Source organism: Panthera uncia (genome assembly GCF_023721935.1).
Source record: "Panthera uncia isolate 11264 chromosome D3 unlocalized genomic scaffold, Puncia_PCG_1.0 HiC_scaffold_8, whole genome shotgun sequence".
In the NCBI taxonomy this organism is placed as follows: Eukaryota; Metazoa; Chordata; class Mammalia; order Carnivora; family Felidae; genus Panthera; species Panthera uncia.
Genome location: NW_026057586.1, coordinates 56,465,696 through 56,486,731, shown reverse-complemented (window position 1 = coordinate 56,486,731; position 21,036 = coordinate 56,465,696). Strand labels below are relative to the sequence as shown.

The window sequence follows — 21,036 nt, the reverse complement described above, 5'->3', positions numbered from 1 at the left end:
ATCCAATGGAAAAAAGACAGTCTCTTTAACAAATGGTGCTGGGAGAACTGGACAGCAACATGCAGAAGGTTGAAACTAGACCACTTTCTCACACCATTCACAAAAATAAACTCAAAATGGATAAAGGACCTGAATGTGAGACAGGAAACCATCAAAACCTTAGAGGAGAAAGCAGGAAAAGACCTCTCTGACCTCAGCCGTAGCAATCTCTTACTCGGCACATCCCCAAAGGCAAGGGAATTAAAAGCAAAAGTGAATTACTGGGACCTTATGAAGATAAAAAGCTTCTGCACAGCAAAGGAAACAACCAACAAAACTAAAAGGCAACCAACGGAATGGGAAAAGATATTTGCAAATGACACATCGGACAAAGGGCTAGTATCCAAAATCTATAAAGAGCTCATCAAACTCCACACCCGAAAAACAAATAACCCAGTGAAGAAATGGGCAGAAAACATGAATAGACACTTCTCTAAAGAAGACATCCGGATGGCCAACAGGCACATGAAAAGATGCTCAACGTCGCTCCTTATCAGGGAAATACAAATCAAAACCACACTCAGATATCACCTCACGCCAGTCAGAGTGGCCAAAATGAAGAAATCAGGAGACTATAGATGCTGGAGAGGATGTGGAGAAACAGGAACCCTCTTGCACTGTTGGTGGGAATGCAAATTGGTGCAGCCGCTCTGGAAAGCAGTGTGGAGGTTCCTCAGAAAATTAAAAATAGACCTACCCTATGACCCAGCAATAGCACTGCTAGGAATTTATCCAAGGGATACAGGAGTACTGATGCATAGGGGCACCTGTACCCCAATGTTTATAGCGGCACTCTCAACAATAGCCAAATTATGGAAAGAGCCTAAATGTCCATCAACTGATGAATGGATAAAGAAATTGTGGTTTATATACACAAAAAAAAAAAAAAAAAAAAAGAGAAAAAATGAAATATGGCCTTTTGTAGCAACATGGATGGAACTGGAGAGTGTGATGCTAAGTGAAATAAGCCATACAGAGAAAGACAGATACCATATGGTTTCACTCTTATGTGGATCCTGAGAAACATAACAGAAACCCATGGGGGAGGGGAAGGAAAGAAAAAAAAAAAAAAAAAAAGAATTAAAGGTGGGGGAGGGCAAAAGCATAAAAGGCGGTTAAAAACTGAGAACAAACTGAGGGTTGATGGGGGGTGGGAGGGAGGGCAGGGTGGGTGATGGGTATTGAGGAGGGCACCTTTTGGGATGAGCACTGGGTGTTGTATGGAAACCAATTTGACAGTAAATTTCATATATTAAAAAATAAAATAAAATAAAATAAAAAAAAAAGAAAAACTGACCAGCCTTGTCTGTGCAGCTTCCAAAGCACGTGACTCATCCTCCAGATCGGTTGACATGAACAGGTTCTCACTTCCCAGCCACTCTAGGGGGCAGCTTGTCTTCAGTTCTCTAGGATCTTGGAAACCAGGAAGCTCACGATCCGTTGTGGATTTGGGGAGTTTTTAAATGCTGGAGTTGGTGTCACAATGAAAACCAGAAAATCGGATCCATACTTGTTCATCATCTATTTATTGTTCATCAGATTTATATTGTGTATCATTAAAACAAGTACTTAACACATGTTCTTTTTAAGAGCGAGGTTGCAAATTTTACTCCTAAAGAGATCGTGCTTTTAGGGGCCTGGGAGATCCCAGTAAAATCTACTTTCACCAGGTGAAATAGGAATGTAATTTTAAAACAGAAAATACTGGCATATTTTTTAACCAAAAGGATTTCAAAAATAGCGTTTCAAAGGTCTAAAAAGGTGTCTTTGTATATCCTCTCTGGCTGCCAAGAAGAAAGTCTGCTTCTGTTTGCCAGTGTTCCGCATCTTGTCTTTCTGTCCCTACACCCCACACGGAAGCCAGTGCCCAGGGCCTGGGCGGAAAGTGATCGAACCGGCCAAAGCAGATTTCACCTTGGAAATGGATGTCACACAATTATTTTCTCTTGTAGCTTCAAAAACTATTTTAATGGCAGGATCATAAGTCGTGTCATTGAAATGGTGACATAAAACTTAACTAGAAATGAATTGCTTGTTGCGAGAATCTCCTGGTGGTGCTCTAAAGCTCAGCAGTTTCGGGGCACCTGGGTGGCTCAGTTGGTTAAGCGTCTGACTTCAGCTCAGGTCATGATCTTGCAGCTCGTGAGTTCGAGCCCCGCATTGGGCTTTGTGCTGACAGCTCAGAGCCTGTGACCTGCTTCCGATTCTGTGTCTCCCTCTCTCTCTGCCCCTCCCTCACTCATGCTCTGTTTCTGTCTGTCTCTCAGAAATAAATGAACATTAAAGAAATTTTGGGGCGCCTGGGTGGCTCAGTCGGTTGAGCGTCCGACTTCGGCCCGGGTCATGATCTCACGGTCCATGGGTTCGAGCCCCGCATTGGGCTCTGTGCTGACAGCTCGGAGCCCAGAGCCTCTTTCAGATTCTGTGTCTCCCTCTCTCTCTGACCCTCCCCTGTTCATGCTCTGTCTCTCTCTGTCTCAAAAATAAATAAATAAACATTAAAAAAAAAATTAAAGCTCAGCAGTTTCTTCCCTGTTTCCTAAATCGTCTCTTTACTTCTGTTCTTTCAGCCCCTCACCTGTGATCAATGAACCCCAACTATGTGTAAAACCAGTGTGCTTCAGATGTTTTTTTTTGAGTTAGTATATATTTTAGATCCATGTTTTAAAAAAAAATTTTTTTTTAATGTTTATTTCTGAGACAGACAGAGCATGAGTGGGAGCAGGGGCGGGGGGGGGGGGGGGGGGGGACACAGAATCGGAAGCAGGCTCCAGGCTGTGAGCTGTGAGCACAGAGCCCGACGCGGGGCTCGAACTCACAGACTGCGAGATCATGACCTGAGCTGAAGTCGGACACGTAACCGACTGAGCCACCCAGGTACCCCTAGATCCACATTTTAAGGACCTGAAAGTTGGTGGCTTCTAGAAGCCATGTGTGTGCATACATATTGTATGTGTGTGTACTTTCTATAAGAAGGATGTATTAATAATTCCTAGGCTATATTCATTATGACGAATACAGGGCAGAGCTGGCAGTATTTCCAGGATTTAAAACCTATGAAGAGGGGCACCTGGGTGGCTCAGTCGATTAAGCATCTGACTCTTGATTTCAACTCAGATTAGATCTCACGGTTTGTGGGGTGGGGCTCTGTGCTGACATCGTGGAGTCTGCTCTCTCCCTCTCTTTCTGCCCCCCTTTTTCCCACTGTCTGTCTGTCTCTCTCAAAATAAATAAAAATAAATATTAAAAAAATATATGATGAAAAATGCTCTTCCTCTCAATAATAATAATAATAATAATAATAATAATACCTGACAGTGGCTTACTTAGGTGTTACCAGGTAAGGATGATTTCTAACAATTACCCCATGATTTTCCTCTCCTTTTGAAACGCGGGGCTCCAGAACTGCAGCCATAGCACCACTGGTGACCACTGTGACTTGTGTGCTCCTGGGTACTTCGGGAAGGTGACTGGCTCAGCCAGCGACTGCTCGGTGTGCGCCTGTCCTCGCAGCCACCCTGCCAGGTGAGCCCGCGCAACTGTGCCCGGAAGCTGGGGCTGCTTCCATTCTCGGCCTTGGTTTCCAGGCTTTTAACTAATACTCTCTGTGTGTTGAGAAACGCTGATTTTAAGAGAAAGTGTTCATTATGACAGCCTTTGAAGAGAATCTTTCCGAAAGCAAAGTATCTGTGTTGGTATCGGGGTGTTAAAATGGAACCCACGGAAGAAAATACTTTCAGGTTTTATTGTTTATTTTATTTATTTATTTTTCAGTTTACTTTTTTTTAACTTACATCCAAGTTAGCTAGCATCTAGTGCAACAATGATTTCAGGAGTAGATTCCTTAATGCCCCTTGCCCATTTAGCCCATCCCTCCCCCACAACCCCTCCAGTAACCCTCAGTTTGTTCTCCATATTTAAGAGTCTCTTCTGTTTTGTCCCCCTCCCTGTTTTTATATTTTTCTGCTTCTCCTCCCTTATGTTCATCTGTTCTGTGTCTTAAAGTCCTCATATGAGTGAAGACATGATGTTTGTCTTTCTCTGACTAATTTCACTTAGCATAATACCCTGTGGTTCCATCCGCGTAGTTGCAAATGGCAAGATTTCATTCTTTTTGATTGCCAAGTAATACTCCATTGTGTGTGTGTGTGTGTGTGTGTGTGTGTGTGTGTGTGTGTATGTATTTTTACCACATCTTCTTTATCTATTCATCCGTCGATGGACATTTGGACATTTGGGCTCTTTCCATACTTTGGCTATTGTTGCTAGTGCTGCTATAAACATGGGGGTGCATGTGCCCCTTTGAAACAGCACACCTGTATCCCTTGGATAAATACCTAGTAGTGCAATTGCTGGGTCGTAGGGTAGTTCTAATTTTAGTTTTTTTGAGGAACCTCCATATTGTTTTCCAGAGTGGCTGCACCAGCTTCCACTGCCACCAGCAGTGCAAAAGAGATCCTCTTTCTCCACATCCTCACCAACATCTGTTGTTGCCTGAGTTGTGAATGTTAGCCATTCTGACAGGTGTGAGGTGGTATCTCATTGTGGTTTTGGTTTGTATTTCCCTGATGATGAGTGATGTGGAGCATTTTTTCATATGTCAGTTGGCCATCTGGATGTCTTCTTTGGAGAAGTGTCTATTCATGTCTTTTGCTCATTTCTTCACTGGATTATTTGTTTTTTTGGGTGTTGAGTTTGATAAGTTCTTTATAGATTTTGGATACTAACCCTTTATCTGATAGGTCATTTGCAAATATCTTCTCCCATTCTGTCGGTTGCCTTTTAGTTTTGCCGACTGTTTCTTTTTCCTTCACTGTGCAGAGCTTTTTATTTTGATGAGGTCCCAATAGTTCATTTTTGCTTTTGCTTCCCTTGCCTCTGGAGACGTGTTGAGTAAGAAGTTGCTGCGGCCAAGATCAAAGAGGTTTTTGCCTACTTTCTCCTTGAGGATTTTCATGGCTTCCTGTCTTACATTTAGGTCTCTTATCCATTTTGAGTTTATTTTTGTGTATGGTGTAAGAAAGTGGTCCAGGTTCATTCTTCTGCATGTCGCTGTCCAGTTTCCCCAGAACCATTTACTGAAGAAACTGTCTTTATTCCATTGGATATTCTTCCCTGCTTTGTCAAAGATTAGTTGGCCATATGTTTGTGGGTCCATTTCTGGGTTTTCTATTCTGTTCCATTGATCCGAGTGTCTGTTTTTGTGCCACAGGTTTTATTTTCTGAAGAATAATTATAGCCTCCAACCTCTGTATCCAGCGTACCTGGAGATGAATTGTTATTAATTTTATGAATGTCGATATGAAGAATTCCATTCCTGTTTAACGTAAGGGGGGGGGGGCGGTTAGAATCTGTATATGCTGGTGAAATGATGAAATGCAGAAATGCTCCTTAGTAATGAGACTGAGGCTAGCTTCTGCCTGAACTCGTGATGCTCATGTTGGAATTATCTGAACCCAAAAAAGAACCAGAGGTTTTACGTGGAAATTGGAATATCTATGAGGCCTCTTTGGTTTATATGAAATTGTAATGCATAAATAACATTTCACCATCGCTTAGAATGTTTGACAAGGCATTGAACATGTATAGATCGAATACCAACTTTTGGTAGGCTAAAATGAAGTTTTCTTTTTTAATCATTGAGGCTTGACGGTAACAAATGAGAGGTGCTGTTGGCCTCCCTCCTAAGCTACCCTGCATATAGTTATTACTATGAAACTTTTTGGGTTAAAATGTATATAAATTTTAACTCATTAATTCTACTTCTGTAATCAGAGCCGTAGAAATAGTTGCATATGTGTGCAAAGATGGATATATTTTGGCATTGCTTATACTCACAAGCAATCACAGGGGAAACTGAAATATCGACTCACAGGGAACTGATTTTTATATATCGTGGCACACACCTACAGTGAAATAGTGTACAAACACTGAGAAAAGAATAAGGTATATCTGTAGGCACTGAGTTGGAAAAACGAGCAATTAAGCTATGTAACTGGGGGCGCCTGGGTGGCTCAGTCGGTTAAGTATCTGACTTCGGCTCAGGTCATGATCCCCCAGTTTGTGAGTTTGAGCCCCATATGGGACTCTGTGGTGACAGCTCAGAGCCTGGAGCCTGCTTCCGATTCTGTGTCTCCCTCTTTCTCCGCCCCTCCCCTGCTCATGCTCTGTCTCTCTGTCTCTCTCAAAAACAAATAAACATTAACAAAATATTTTAAAAAAAAACCTATGTAACAATGTATAATATGGTATTTTGGAAAAAATTCATATCTACGTGTGTATCCATATACATATGGATAGCTCTTTCCATATCCAAACTAGCTCCTTCTAGTTTGCACATTTGCGTACTTTTGAATATTTTACTTCTTCGATCTAAAAAGGTCCTAACCACCCCCAAGGTGCACAGTAGTAAGAGACGGTGTGAACATCTCTGTGAGCTCTGCATCTGAGAGACCCTCACAGACATGCTTTACTTTGCTTATATCTTGTTTCCATTGAGTCTGTTCCTTTAGTCTTTAAGGAGGAAAAACAAGTCCGAACTGAAATGGGGCTGACTCTGAACCCTGTCACTCATTCCGGAAACTCCCACAGGTCAAAAACACAGGCTACCCCAGAGGTTTTTTTCCAGTGGGTTGCAAGTACCCATCTTAGCCTGTAGGTGGCGCAAGGGGCATGGATAATTGAAATGTGGAGGCAGGGGTTGTGGAAAGGAAGGAGCCAAAAGCTGAAATCCCTGAGAAGATCTGAGAGGATTATTAAATTTTGAATGGCTCTGTCATTTTGCTTCTAATGGCCCATCACATGGCTCCCTACTTCGGGTTCATTTATTTTCAGATGGCGCCCTCTCCCATGTGCAGACCTTGCCCTGCTTTTCCTCCTTGCTGCCTTTCCAGTCAATTACCGTCACCGGGCACCTGTCAGGCTGCATCTTCCCGTGCTTGCTCAGGGTCTTGCACAGCACTCTCCAGTCCCCTTTCCATCTAATAAGCCAGGTGGTAATGCCCTTCAACCTCAGAACAAGACCCTTTTCACCTGGAAAGCTTTCTTGTTCGGTGACTAACTTGCTGTAATGTGTGTGATCGTACAGATTCGTTGTAATCTGTCAATTCTTGGCCTCTGCGCCCACATGATTGTCACTGGCTGGGTGTGCGAGGAATATCTTTTGGATATGACAGATGCATGCGATAGTGTTGGTCACATGTTTGTTTTCCTTCTTTTTGCCCCCAATAGATTTTAAGCCCTAAAAAGGTTGTCTGTCTGGTGTAATCACTTAACTTTCAGAGCAATATGGAGTATCCTAAGACTTATGAATAAGTGCCATAGGCAGATTTGAAGCCGTGGATCTAAGAATTCAAAAAACTATGTTTTTTCTTCTAGTTTTAGTCCCACTTGTGTCTTGGAAGGTGATCACGATTTCCGCTGTGATGCCTGCATTCTGGGCTACGAAGGACAGTACTGCGAAAGGTACCCGGGGGGGCTGGTTACCATGCGGAAATCGCTAGGTGCCTCTGCCCCGTTGTTGCGTACAGGGCGTATTTACTAACGGGATTTGAGAGGTGTTATCAGTTTGGATGGGCATGACTGATACGGGACCTGATTACTATTCCAAAACAGCATCTACATAAAACGTAGAATGAGGCAAATGGGCCCACGTTCTTTGTATTTTATGTGGCAGAAATGACCGCTATCCTTGAACAAGAGTTGGTGTAATATACCAACTTGCTGGTGTTGATACTACTGTCTGTACTTTTCTGCAGGTGCTCCTCAGGCTATCACGGGAACCCTCGAGCGCTGGGTGGCACTTGCCAGCGGTGTGACTGCAGCCCCAGTGGCTCTGTCCACGGTGACTGTGACCGCAGGTCCGGGCAGTGTGTCTGCAGGCCGGGCGCCACAGGGCTCCGATGCGAGGAATGTGAACCGAGGCACATTCTGCTGGAAAGCGATTGTGTTTGTGGGTATTTTCCCCCTCTAAACCTTTAAAGATTTTTCTCTCTCTCTCCAATGTTTCCTTGTTATGGCACCTGCAAGGATAAAGTAGGCGTGTCTGCGAGCTATCTGAGGAAATGACAGATGCACTCCGAAAGGAAATACATTTGGCATTCGTTGCCATTGGTCCAAGTCAAAGACAAGCAAACGCACTCTGAAGTTTGGAGCAGTAGAAGGAAACATGCGCCCCACCTGGGATCCACGCTGGGCATCAGTTGTTCCTTTCTGTGTGACCCCAGGGGAGTCACTGATCTGATTTGAGGCTTAAAGGCATCGCCTGAGAATAGGGGCTCAGCACTTCTTGCTTCCCTCCCGTCACACAGGCGGAAGGGAGAATGTCCTCTGCCCATGGATGTCAGTCATTACTGCAGAATGGCTCGTGTAGATCCATGAGAAAACGTGCAGACGGCTGTGCATCAACTTCAACTTTCTTTTTCTTCTAGCTTGTGATGATGAATGTGTGGGTGTGCTGCTAAATGACTTAGATAATATTGGGGACGCCATCCTTTCCGTGAACCTCACTGGCGTTATCCCTGTCCCGTCTGGAATTTTGTCAAACCTGGAAAATACAACGAAATATCTCCGGGTAGGTACTGGGAATACGGAGATGGGTAGAAAACCTATGTCACTGAGAGATGGGAGAGTCGGTGGGGACAGTATTCTGTCCTTCTGTCTGTCTGCCTCATCAGTGTGGGAGTCTCGCTCCTGGCATCTAGGCTTCCTACAGTGTGATCAGGGACTTCATCATCCACACGCTAACCTGTTCCCCTGTGGGACCACTGTGAATTGTTTGACTTGTGGGGCGCCTGGGCGGCTCACTCGGTTAAGTGTCCTACTTGGGCTCAGGTCATGATCTCGCGGTCCAAAAGTTTGAGCTCCACGTCAGGCTCTGTGCTAACAACTCAGAGCCTGGAGTCTGCTTCGGATTCTGTGTCTCCCTCTCTCTCTGCCGTTCCCCTGCTCGTACTCTGTGTCTCTCGCAAAAATAAACATTAAAAAAATGTTTTTAATTAAAAATAAATAAATAAATAAACAAACAAATAAATAAATAATTGTTTGACTTGTTCCATAAATGCCTCCATAAAAATTCCTCCCCCATGGTCCTTCTGCCTTTTGGGAGAAGACAAGTCCCCTTGCTCGTCTTTATGACAGACCTTTGGATATTTGAAAGCAGCTGTCCTGATACAAATACAGGAAATAAACCTAGACGTATCTTCTTTCATGCTGGAATATGCTGATGATCAACTGTTTTCTGTAAATGTATTATTCTTTTTTTTTTTAATTTTTTTAATGTTTTTTATTTTATTTTTGAGAGAGAGAGAGAGACAGAGTGTGAGTGGGGGAGGGGCAGAGACACAGAATGCGAAGCAGGCTCCAGGCTCCGAGCCATCAGCACAGAGCCCGATGTAAATGTATTATTCTTAACTGGGTTTGTGGGGCACAAAAGTTTCTCTTCCCCAGAAGGTATCTAAACATCTCTGGGAGTAAATCATAGTTTTATGATTAGTCAGACAGGATCTGGGTCAAAAAAAGGAATGGGAAATTAAGAAATTGGCTTAGTGGACAGCTTGCTACTGTAGCATTTTTAATTCTAAATTTTCTTCTAACATTTATTTTTGAGACCGAGAGAGAGCATGAACGGGGGAGGGTCAGAGAGAGAGGGAGAATCCGAAACAGGCTCCAGGCTCTGAGCTGTCAGCACAGAGCCCGACGCGGGGCTCGAACTCAAGGACCGTGAGATCATGACCTGAGCTGAAGCCGGATGCTCAACCGACTGAGCCACCCAGGCGCCCCAGTAGCATTTTTAATTCTAATTGGAAAAAGTGCAGTTCTTAATTTTGCTTAAAACCTACACGTTAGAGTTTGAGATAGTCAATTTATTGTGTCATGTGGTAATGAAAAGGATTGTCATTCCTGAATGCTGTGTTTTTAGATAAAAGCCTAGGCGTGTGTTTGTGAATCTGGCTGCTTCACCCATCTGCTCGTCTTCTCTCTATAGACATAATGGCCATAAAGAAAGGTTAGGGAACTCTCAGAGATGTTTTTTCACATTATTTCTCCTGAAATGGAAAAAAAAAATGTTTTTGAAAGGTGAAAATATTCTCCAAAAAAAAAAAAAATAGAAAAAAAGAAAGCAATGTTTAAATTTCTTTTCCACTCACTGTAGACCCTCTGGACTAAGAACAGCAATTTGTTTATTTTGTCCTTTTTAGGAAAATTTATTAAAAGAAAATACACGTAAGGACCTGGCAGAAGATCAGCTTGAAGATGTTGCAAAACAAACAGACCACCTGCTAAGGGAGGTAAGTGCTTCACACAGAAGACCCGCTTCCCACCCAGCCCTTGAGAGCAATTGCATCGGGCTGGTCTGGAAGGTTCTATTAAATCAGGGCAGGCTCTTTCTCCCGGGAGCTGTGCTCCAGGTACCTTGTCATCAAATTGGTTTTAACCCTCTGCCAGTTTCTGTGCTTTAGTGGGAAGAGACTCCTGACTTAATTTCTCCTGTCACGTCTGCCGAGTGAGGACTTGGCCGTCTCTGTGCCATCGGCCTTGTCGTTCCTTCCGGTGAACCGAGGGGCGGGTGGGTGTGTGGTGTCTGTGCAACCCTCAGGCTTCAGGCCGCATGCTTCTGACTCGTGCAGCTTGAATGTCACGTGAGCCTGTTTTGATGTCAGCAGGAATGATGTGTTTGTTCAGCCCATTCCGGATGAGTGGTTTTTAGTGACCACCCCCCCCCCCAAAAAAAAAAATCTCATTTGCAGATGGTGAGGGAGGCCTATTGTCAAATTTATAATTTTCACTTTTGGATTTCGTGTGTGTGTGTGTGTGTGTGTGTGCATATGCACGTAGACATATGTGTATAGATATGTGTACGATAGTGTATCTATCATCTCGTGCATGTTTGTATCTAGTCCCTGTCAGTATTCACACACACAATCATGCACCCTAAAGTATTAGGTTGGCCTGTTAATTTAGAATTAAGGATGATTTGGGAAGAGTTTAAGGGTTTAAATGTGGCTTTTAAGTACCTCAGTGAGCAAACATTTGGTAGGAAATGATAAGCTGATTAAAATAATTCTCTCTACCCATTAAAGAAGATTCTCTTTGGATTTTGACTAGAAAACACTTACAGAACCAGTCTGAGTTACTTCACACTCCTGAACATCACAAACAACCTTTCCCTTTACAAATGATAACGTTCCTAATAAAAATACCTGCAGAGGGCAGCTGGGTCTCTGCCCTTGGGCTGCCGGCCTCACAGACATCATGGCGTTGTATCCTCATAAGGCCGCAGGAGGTAAGGGTTAATATTACTCCATGTTACCGATGAGGCCAGGAGATGGTTAAGTACTAGGTCTCCAGCCCGACAAGGCTGATGGCCTAACACCCTGTTTGCACCTGACTGTGTTCTTAACTCCCGAACCAAGTTCTCACGGTCAGTGCAAATTAGTGAGATTTTACTTTCGAAACTCTATATACTTGCATCCTAAAGTGAATATAGAGTCTTTGCAATAGACACGCTTGGGAGTTTGTGGTTTAATAGCCAATTAGGCTCTTTCAAACAAACAAAAAAAAATCCATCTTTTCCCCCACAGACTGAGTAGTAAATTATTTCGCTAACCACTTAGTTTCCAACCCTGAAATGTTAACCTGGGCTCCCATGATGCCGTGGATAGCTTTACTCCATACCCTGGGATATATTTTGTTGCCTAAAAGAGACAACTGGAACGGCAAAGCTTGCGTGTTATTCAAAGTCACACTAACCTGAGACCTTGACTTTCTGGCAGCTCACTAGAGTGCTAACGAGTAGCCAACATGTAACCAGGGCGACTGAAGGAATCCTTGACAAGAGCCAAGACCTCATGACATTTACTGAGAAGCTGCAGAGAACTATCCAAGGTAGTGTGCTCAGTGTCTCGCCTGTGCTTATTTGGTAGGAAGGTCTCCATTCGCTTTACTCAGCGTATGAATAGATGTGTGTGACTTGTACTAGCCTGCCTAGAATCAAAGGCCTGGAATATTCCATAGTTGGGGATCCTGAGTACTGAATCGAAAGATCATAGACTTTCATTCAGAGTTTTGTCTTTTAGAAAAATGAATGCTTTCTTTTTTATTGTCTTCGTAATTCCTTGTAAGTTCCTAAGTATCAGGTGAGTATGGTGCCTCCCCATTTATTGAGTTTGTCAAATTAGCACTTATTAAGTGGAACACAGAGGGCCCGGATGATGAGCCAAACCCCCGCAACAGACCCCAAGAGAACATGAGATGCAGAAGGTTATTACTCACAGGTCTAGGAGGAAGTACCCACCATGCCTCGAGGGGTCACCCAAGGGGGGTAAAGGTGGGGTGCAGGCAGAGAGAGAGAGAGACAGACAGACAGGCCCTGGGGCATATTCTTTTATTGAGGTTTTTGGTGGAGTGCTTTGGGGTCCCAGGCTAAGGCTAGGTTGGTCAATCCAAACCAAAATGGGGGGGCATTGGTAAGGCCCATGGAGGTCTTATCAAAGAGGCCCATAAGGAGAAGGCCCTGGGAAGCAGGGGGGACTTGGTCACAAGGGCTGCTGGGGAGGTCCTAACAAGAACTGACATTTGCTTGTTGACCTTGCTGGGGCTGTTATCTGGGGTATGGGCTGGCATCAGGGACTACTGTCAGTTCAAGGTCACTGCAGGCTGCTTGGTCAAACAAAATGGATGCCAAGGCAGCAATACCATGGAGCAGGAGAGCTAAACTCTCAACACCAACCCCTCTGCCCAGAATAGGAGCTGATAGGATTTGGGGCTTCAATGTATACCCACAGTATTAGAATAATTTAGTCCTGCTCAACTGGGATGTCTCATCTGGCTTTCGGAGTGCTATTTTCAGTTTTCTGGCTACCAGAAACATATTCTTGCTTTTCTTGTTTGATTGTAGTTTAAGGATATAAAAAGTATTAAATCCAATAATAAATTAGACTTTATAGGGCAAAAGGTAAGGAAATGATTAGAACAAATAATTTGTTTGTTAAAAAGAGTAGTGTTGAGTATTGGTTCCTTCATACAGTAAATATTTACTGAGAGCTTTATGTGCAAATGTTTGTGCCAGGTGCAGGAAATGGTGAGGGAAACATGGTGGCCACAGCCCTTGCCCTCATGAGTTTATGGATACTGGGGAATACCAACATTAAATAAACCAATGATCTCAAGTTCTTGAGTATTTTAATAAGGGGCAACTGGAGTAAATTGGGATATGTGGGCTGGCCTGGCCTGGCTTGGCCTGAGGTTCAACCCAATTTAGGTGAACAAAGCTGGCCTCACTGAAGAAGGTTCTAAGTTTTTCCATCTTAGTGCTGTCCACTTTGAGAGACCTGTTGAATGATTGATGACTGTTGTCCATAGAGATTATTGAAAAAGCAGCCACTCTAAATCAGACCTTGGATGAAGACTTCCAGCTACCCAGTTCTACTCTTCAGAATATGCAAAAGAATATTACATCTTTGCTAGAAGTCATACAGAAAAGGCATTTCGTGCAGTTGCAACAGAAAGCCATGCTGGAACTCAAGTAAGTTTCTAAATACCATTCATGACACAATCAATTAGAGGTAGGAGCTTGAATACTGAGGGCTAAGGAGGCATGTGGAAGCAGGGGAGGGAGAGGATGCTCTCACCGGGGATGGAATGTCATAAGAGAGGGGCACTATTGTCAAAAAAAAAAAAAAATGAAGAGATGGGTGCCAGCTACTCCCAATAGAGGGAGTATAATCAATGCCAGTATCTGTCTTTGTGTCATAGGTTTTGTTTTTCTTAGTGACTCTGGAACATTTCCACCTAGCACAAACAAAAGAACCTCATGATACCATATTTACTGAAGATCAAGTATAATGCAGTGAATTCCCATGGAAGCAAATATGGTCAGTGGCTGTTACTACGCTGTAAGCTCTCAGACAGATTGACGTTATGTCAGAATGATTTAGCCAGTTGTTCAAACTCTCATTAAAAACCACAATGTGGTGTGACAGATCAAAGAATTGTTAGACATGCTCACTAGGAGTCTGTATTTCCTTTCAGGCTTTTTTCTTGGTGTTTTCACAATTATTCCTTGATGTAATGTAGCACAAGCTGTGTCTCTCTCGGGTTGTGATAAATATCTTAGTAGTTACACCATATGCCATCAAGACTCCATTCTCTACAGTGCAATATTTAATCTATTTTAATATATTTTGCTATTTTGAATAATGTGATGGACGTCTCAGACAAAAATCTTTTCCTACATCTTACATTATCATCTCTTATTAGGGTAGATATTAAGAAGAGAAATCATGAAGCCAAAGAATGTGCATTTGGAAGATTCCTGACTTGTGTTTCTAAATTATTTTCTAAAAGATTTAAAAACAATTCCATTACACTTCCACTGGCAACACACTGCAGAGTTGAGCTTACGTCTTTCTTCACATACGTCTTTTTTTGAGCTTATGTCAACATCATTGCATATGATTTCTGACATTGTTGATCTGTTAGGTAGAAAACAAAAGGAGGAACTTACTGTCAGTTGGCATTTGGAGAGAGAACTAGTAAAATAATCACTGGAACATTGGTGAGGGCCAAGAACTCATAACAGAATGGCTGTGAGGAGAGATCAGAGGAGGGTGGGGTCCCGGGAAATGGCGAACAGGGCTGCCATCTTGGAGCACCTGCTCTGGGCTGGGGAGGGCGCAGCCTTCACTTCTCTCATCCTGTCACATAGTCATCTCCACTGCTTTGTGAGGTTGGGGAGGGTCCAGCTGGGGAGATGGGCCCAGAGACGACAAGTACTTTGCCCAATATTAAACCTCCAGGATCATATGAAACCTGGCCACACACCTAAACCCTACGATCTTCCAACCCAATGGAAGGAAGAACCGCTTGAGACCCAGTCCATAAAAGATGGGTGGGTGGAATTTCAATGCTCGGATCAGAGACGTGCTAGGTTATAATCATGTTTCCCTGACCCTGACCTCTCATGTGCATTCTCCCTTCACCTGAAATGTATGGCATGGGAGGGGAAAGATCTCACCAGCACCCATCATTCTTGAGGCAGCCATTCTAGGCTCAACGCTGCTTCCCAATCATCCTTAGCTCCCACTGCCTCTAGAATTACATATAAACTTCATGTATTCAATTCCAGCTCTCCTGGGGCTCCCTTATTGGCCCCACTGTTCCTGTCATCCACACATGATGTATCCTCTCATTGCATCTTCCCTCAGCTGCATATCAGAGTCAGTGGGGGAGCTTATTAAAGATGAAGATCCCCTGGAGATTCTTGGGAATCATTTGTGGGGATGTCTCTTCCACTATTACCACAGTCAGTTCAGTCGTTCATTTGTTCGTTCATCAGATGGATTGAGTCCCCAGGGGATAGGCATTGTGCTGGGAGTTGGGGACACAAAGGAGAACAGAGCCCTCCTCCCCACTAGGAGCTTGTAGTCCCAATGGGAGAAGTTCATTTTCTAAGTAGCATTTGGGAAGAAGGGGAGAAGGCAGGGTGGCCCCTCTCCCCTATTCCCTTAGGGCACCCGGCCCTCTCACCTGCTGGGCCCTCACTACACTTTTTCTGCTGTTGTAGCGCTTTTTCCATTTGCAGTAAAGTTACCCATAAGACTGCTGATCTCTCTCTTAAACTTGTAAGTAAAATCATTGCTACTAAAGATACCTTTTATTTAAAAACATTTAAGAGTTTATTTATTTATTTTTTTAACATTTATTCATCTCTGAGAGAGAGAGAGAGAGAGAGAGAGAGAGAGCGAGCATGAGTGGGGGAGGAGCAGAGAGAGAGGGAGACACAGAATCCGAAGCAGGCTCCAGGCTCCGAGCTGTCAGCACAGAGCCCGATGCGGGACCCGAACTCACTGACTGTGAGATCATGACCTGAGCCGAAGTCGGACGTTCAACCGACTGAGCCACCCAGGCGACCCAAAAACATTTAAGAGTTTAAAATGTGTTCTCTGGCCTTCTCTTTCTTATTTTCCATAGATAATCCCTGAATGTTTATGCCATTTCAAATTTCACAGATTATTTTATGAATTATGTATAAACTTTTCATTATGACTCTTAAAAAAGTGGTCATTTATGCTGAAGTATGGCATTCTTTTTTTTTTTTTTAATGTTTATGTACTTATTTTGAGAGGGAGGGGCAGAGGGAGAGGGAGAGAGAAAATTCCAAGCAGGCTTCACACTGCCAGCATGGAGCCCTATGCGGGACTCAATCTCACAAACCATGAGATCATGAACTGAGCTGAAATCAAGAGTCAGATGCTTTACCAGCTGAGCCACCCAGGTGCCCCACTGCTGAAGTGTGGCATTCTCATAGGTGAGAATATTTATCACACCATCCAGTTGCTTATCATGCTTGTGTTGGGGTCCCTAAGACCATTCAGAGTTTCACTAGGACTCTAGGACTCTCCAGACTCATGGCCAAGATTTCTTAGGTGATGTATTTAGTATGCCCAGCTGGATACATAGGGGAGAAGATACAGCAGAGCCTGGAGGAAACCATGAAACTTTTCCTAAGCTCTCTCTCCTCCATGGGGGTCACAGCATATACTGTCCCAGCAATGCAAATGTGGCACCATGTATGGGATGTTTCTACCCAGGAAAGCCCATGAGAAGTTCAGCATCCAAGGTTCAAACGGGGGGCTGGTCCCATATGCACCCTCTACCAAGCACATACCAGATTCCAGACTCTCAGAAGGAAAGCAGGTGTTCAACATAAACCACATTGTTTGCACAAATGGTCGAGGCAGTGAGCCACTCTTATCAGTTAGGGATTGGTGGCAATGTTTGCAGATGCCAGCCAAGGGCCAGATTTGCCAGCAGGCCTTTCTAAGGTTAGCTGACTCCTTTACTGCATGCTATCAATTATCCTTTGTAGCTGTATATCCTAGCTGTTTTCCATGCTCGTGTCCCCAGAGCTATCCAATGATACTTCATTAAAGAAATGCATCCTGTGACTACCTAAGTTTGGGAAAGGCAATGTCTACTAAGGAGAGACAAGGACTTCTCTTCTCAAAGCTTTTAGTATGCTTGCTCCTGTGTATTAAGACTCTCCAGGAGGAGCTGAGAGAATACAGCCCAACTTACTTCACCATGGCACTCTTTCTCGTGGAACCTGCTTCCAACTCATGGGGCGTTGGTGCTGTGGAGGAATATAGTTTGAGGAACACTGGCTTAACTGTATCAGTTGAAGAAATTTTGAAGGAAGAAATGAAGAGTGCTGAGTTTTCTTGTTGTTGTTTTCTTTTCAATCTTTGCCAAGTCACTGATGACTATATCCCTGCATGTGATCAGTTTTTGGTGGTAAAGTCGCTTCACGGATGAAAAGTTGACCTCTGTTTTAAAATTTCGTAGAGACTTTAATGGTGAGAAGTGACTGATCCAGTCCACTCTCACCACTGTTGTTTAACATAGTTTTGGAAGTTAGCCTCAGCAATCAGACAACAAAAGGAAATAAAAGGCATCCAAATTAGCAAAGAAGAAGTCAGACTTTCACTTTTCGCAGATGACATGATACTCTACATGGAAAACCCAAAAGAATGCACAAAAAAAGCTGCTAGAACTGATACATGAATTCAGCAAAGTTGCAGGATACAACATCAATGTACGGAAACCTGTTGCATTTCTATACACCAAAAATGAAGCAACAGAAAGAGAAATCAAGAAATTGATCCCATTTACAGTTGCACCAAGAACCATAAAATACCCAGGAATAAACCTAACCAAAGATGTAAAAGATCTACATGCTGAAAACTATAGAAAGCTTATGAAAGAAGTTGAAGAAGACACAAAGAAATGGAAAAACATTCCATGCTCATGGATTAGAAGAACAAATATTGTTAAAATGTCAATACTACCCAAAGCAATCTACACATTCAATGCAATCCCAATCAAGATTGCACTGATATTCTTCTCAGAGCTAGAACAAACAATCCTAAAATTTGTATGGAACCACAAAAGACCCCAAATAGCCAAAGTAATTTTGAAGAAGAAGACCAAAGCAGGAGGCATCACAATCCCAGACTTTAGCCTCTACTACAAAGCTGTAATCATCAAGACAGCATGGTATTGGCACAAAAACAGACACGCAGACCAACGGGATAGAAGAGAGAACCCAGAATTGGACCCACAAATGTGTGGCCAACTAATCTTTGACAAAGCAGGAAAGAATATCCAATGGAAAAAAAGACAGTCTCTTTAGCAGATGGTGCCGGAAGAGCTGGACAGCAACATACAGAAGAATGAAACTGGACCACTTTCTTACACCATTCACAAAAATAAACTCAAAATGGATGAAAGACCTGAATGTGAGTCAGGAAACCATTAAAACCATAGAGGAGAAAACAGGCAACAACCTCTTTGACCTCGGCTGCACCAACTTCTTACTTGACACATCTCTGAAGGCAACGGAATTAAAAGCAAAAATATACCATTGGGACCTCATCAAGATAAAAAGCTTCTGCACTGCAAAGGAAACAGTCAGCAAAACTAAATGGCAACCGACATATTGGGAGAAGATATTTGCAAATGACATATCGGATAAAGGGTTAGTATCTAAAATCTATAAAGGACTTGTGCCCCAATGTTTATAGCAGCGCTTTCAACAACAGCCAAATTATGGAAAGAGCCTAAGTGTCCATCAACTAATGAATGGATAAAGAAGATGTGGTTTATATATACAATGGAATACTACTCGGAAATGAGAAAGAAGAAAATCTTGCCATTTGCAAAATGTGGATGGAAATGGATGGTATTATGCTAAGTGAAATATGTCAGGCAGAGAAAGACAGGTATCATGTTTTCACTCATATGTGGAACTTGAGAAACTTAAGACCGTGGGGGAGGGGAAGGGGAAGAAATAGTTTCAAACAGAGAGGGAGGCAAACTATAAGAGACTCTTAAATACAGAGAACAAACTGAGGGTTGATGGGGGGGGGGGAAGATAGGGGAGAAGGGGAAGTGGGTGATGGGCATTGAGGATGGTACTTGTTGGGATGAGCACTGGGTGTTGTATGTAAGCAGTGAATCATGGGAATCTACTCCCAAAGCCAAGAGCACACTGTATACACTGTATGGTAGCTAACTTGACAATAAATTATATTTAAAAAAAGTGACTGATCCATGGTCAGACATTAGAGATATATTGGATTTACTTGTGTGTCTCCCATGTACTTTGAGTTCTTGTTGCCTGTATCACACTGCGACTTCTTACGATCATGAGAAATCATAAGAATGTTCAAGTAATTCCCGGTGGTGCTCTTATGTCAGAGTTCAAGCGTGCGCCTTTGGCAAATGTTTTCTACTGTGTCTTCAGCCAGCAATCTTGTATCTGTGAAAGCTGAGGGTGATTCACAAGGCATTTTTCCATGAACTCTTTTGAAGTTCTCCTAACAAACTGAAGCAGGAAGCTCATGGGATATATTTAATCCCTGTCAAAGTTTATACTGTCAAAATTTCATTATTCTATGTAACTGCGGATTCAAAATTGACTTACACAAGCAATTTGATAGCATATTTACAAAAGAATGGGAAAAAATATCTTTTGATTTCCTAAAGCGTGCTCTTGTATCCATGGTACAAATTAGATCTTTCTGGAACTTTGGATTTGAAGTTTTTATAAGGTCTATTTTTTAAGTCGCTGCAGAAAAACCTTTATGTCCTCTGAGTACGTTGGTAACTTCATAGCAAATCGCTGAATAGCCTCTTTTCAGTTTCTTGCCCTCCAGTAACACAAGACTACAAGCTGCCATCGCTCCCAGACCGTGGGCCCAATTTTCTGCCCCCAGATTCACAGAGATGATTTCTTTCAGTTCTTTCACTAACATATGTTAGGAAGTTAGTAAATGAAGATAGTTCGTTAAGGATAAAGTATACATATACCCTGCCTGTAGCGGTCTTAGAAAAATTACTCCTTTTTGTTTTTAATTTATTTATTTATTTATTTAATTTTTTTAACGTTTATTTATTTCTGAGAGAGAGAGAGACAGAGCATGAACGGGGGAGGGTCAGAGAGAGGGAGACACAGAATCCGAAACAGGCTCCAGGCTCTGAGCTGTCAGCACAGAGCCCGACGCGGGGCTCGAACTCACGGACCGCGAGATCATGACCTGAGCCGAAGTCGGCCGCCCAACCGACTGAGCCACCCAGGCGCCCCAAATTACTCCTTTTTGAAGAGGTTATGATGTGATTGCACTTACGGTTTCACCAAGACGCGGTGTGTGGGTATGCAGATCCTTCCGCTACGTTTCATGACGTGAGCGTTGTTCATTTACTCACTATGCGAATCGTCTGCATTTATCAGGGCTGCTGAAGATTTATTGTCACAGATTCAGAAAAATTACCAGAAGCCACAGAAAGAGTTGGAGGTATTAAAAGAAGCAGCAAGCAGCCTTCTTTCAAAACGCAGCAGTGAACTGCAGGCAGCGAGGGACCTTGTGAGGGAAGCAGAGGTGAAGAACCAGGAGAGCGACCGCCTGTTGCACATCGTCAGCGCCAACCTGCGAGAATTTAACGTGAGTCTTTTTTATATATAGTATATATACGATATATATAGTATATATATCGTATATATATAGTATATATATTATACATGTATCGTATATATATTATACATATATATAGTATATATATTATACATATATATAGTATATATAGTAGATATATAGTATATATAGTATATATATATAGTGTATACATATATAGTATAGTATATATATATAGTACATATAGTATATATATAGTATATATATATATAGTATACATAGTATATATATGTAGTATATATATATATAGTATATATAGTATATATATAAAATTATATACTATATATATAATTTTTTAAGTTTATTTATTTTGAGAGAGAAAGCACGCAAGCAGGGGAGGGGCGGGGGGATGGGGAGAAAGAATCCCAAGCAGGTTCTGTAGGGTCAGCGCAGAGCTTGATGTGGGGCTGGAACTCACAAACCTTGAAATCGTTTCCAGAGTCTAAATCAGGAGTAGGCACTG

At 42.7% G+C, this 21,036-nt stretch overlaps 1 protein-coding gene across 1 annotated transcript in view; it reads left to right on the top strand.

Annotated features, from left to right (window-relative positions):
• Positions 1–21,036, top strand: part of LAMA1 (laminin subunit alpha 1) — a 147,590-nt gene that overhangs the window by 86,308 nt on the left and 40,246 nt on the right. Inside the window, 8 exon segments of the mRNA XM_049620411.1 lie at positions 3,443–3,564; positions 7,417–7,503; positions 7,797–7,990; positions 8,469–8,611; positions 10,239–10,328; positions 11,814–11,925; positions 13,402–13,564; positions 20,333–20,543. Coding sequence (XP_049476368.1) covers positions 3,443–3,564; positions 7,417–7,503; positions 7,797–7,990; positions 8,469–8,611; positions 10,239–10,328; positions 11,814–11,925; positions 13,402–13,564; positions 20,333–20,543 — 1,122 coding nt within the window.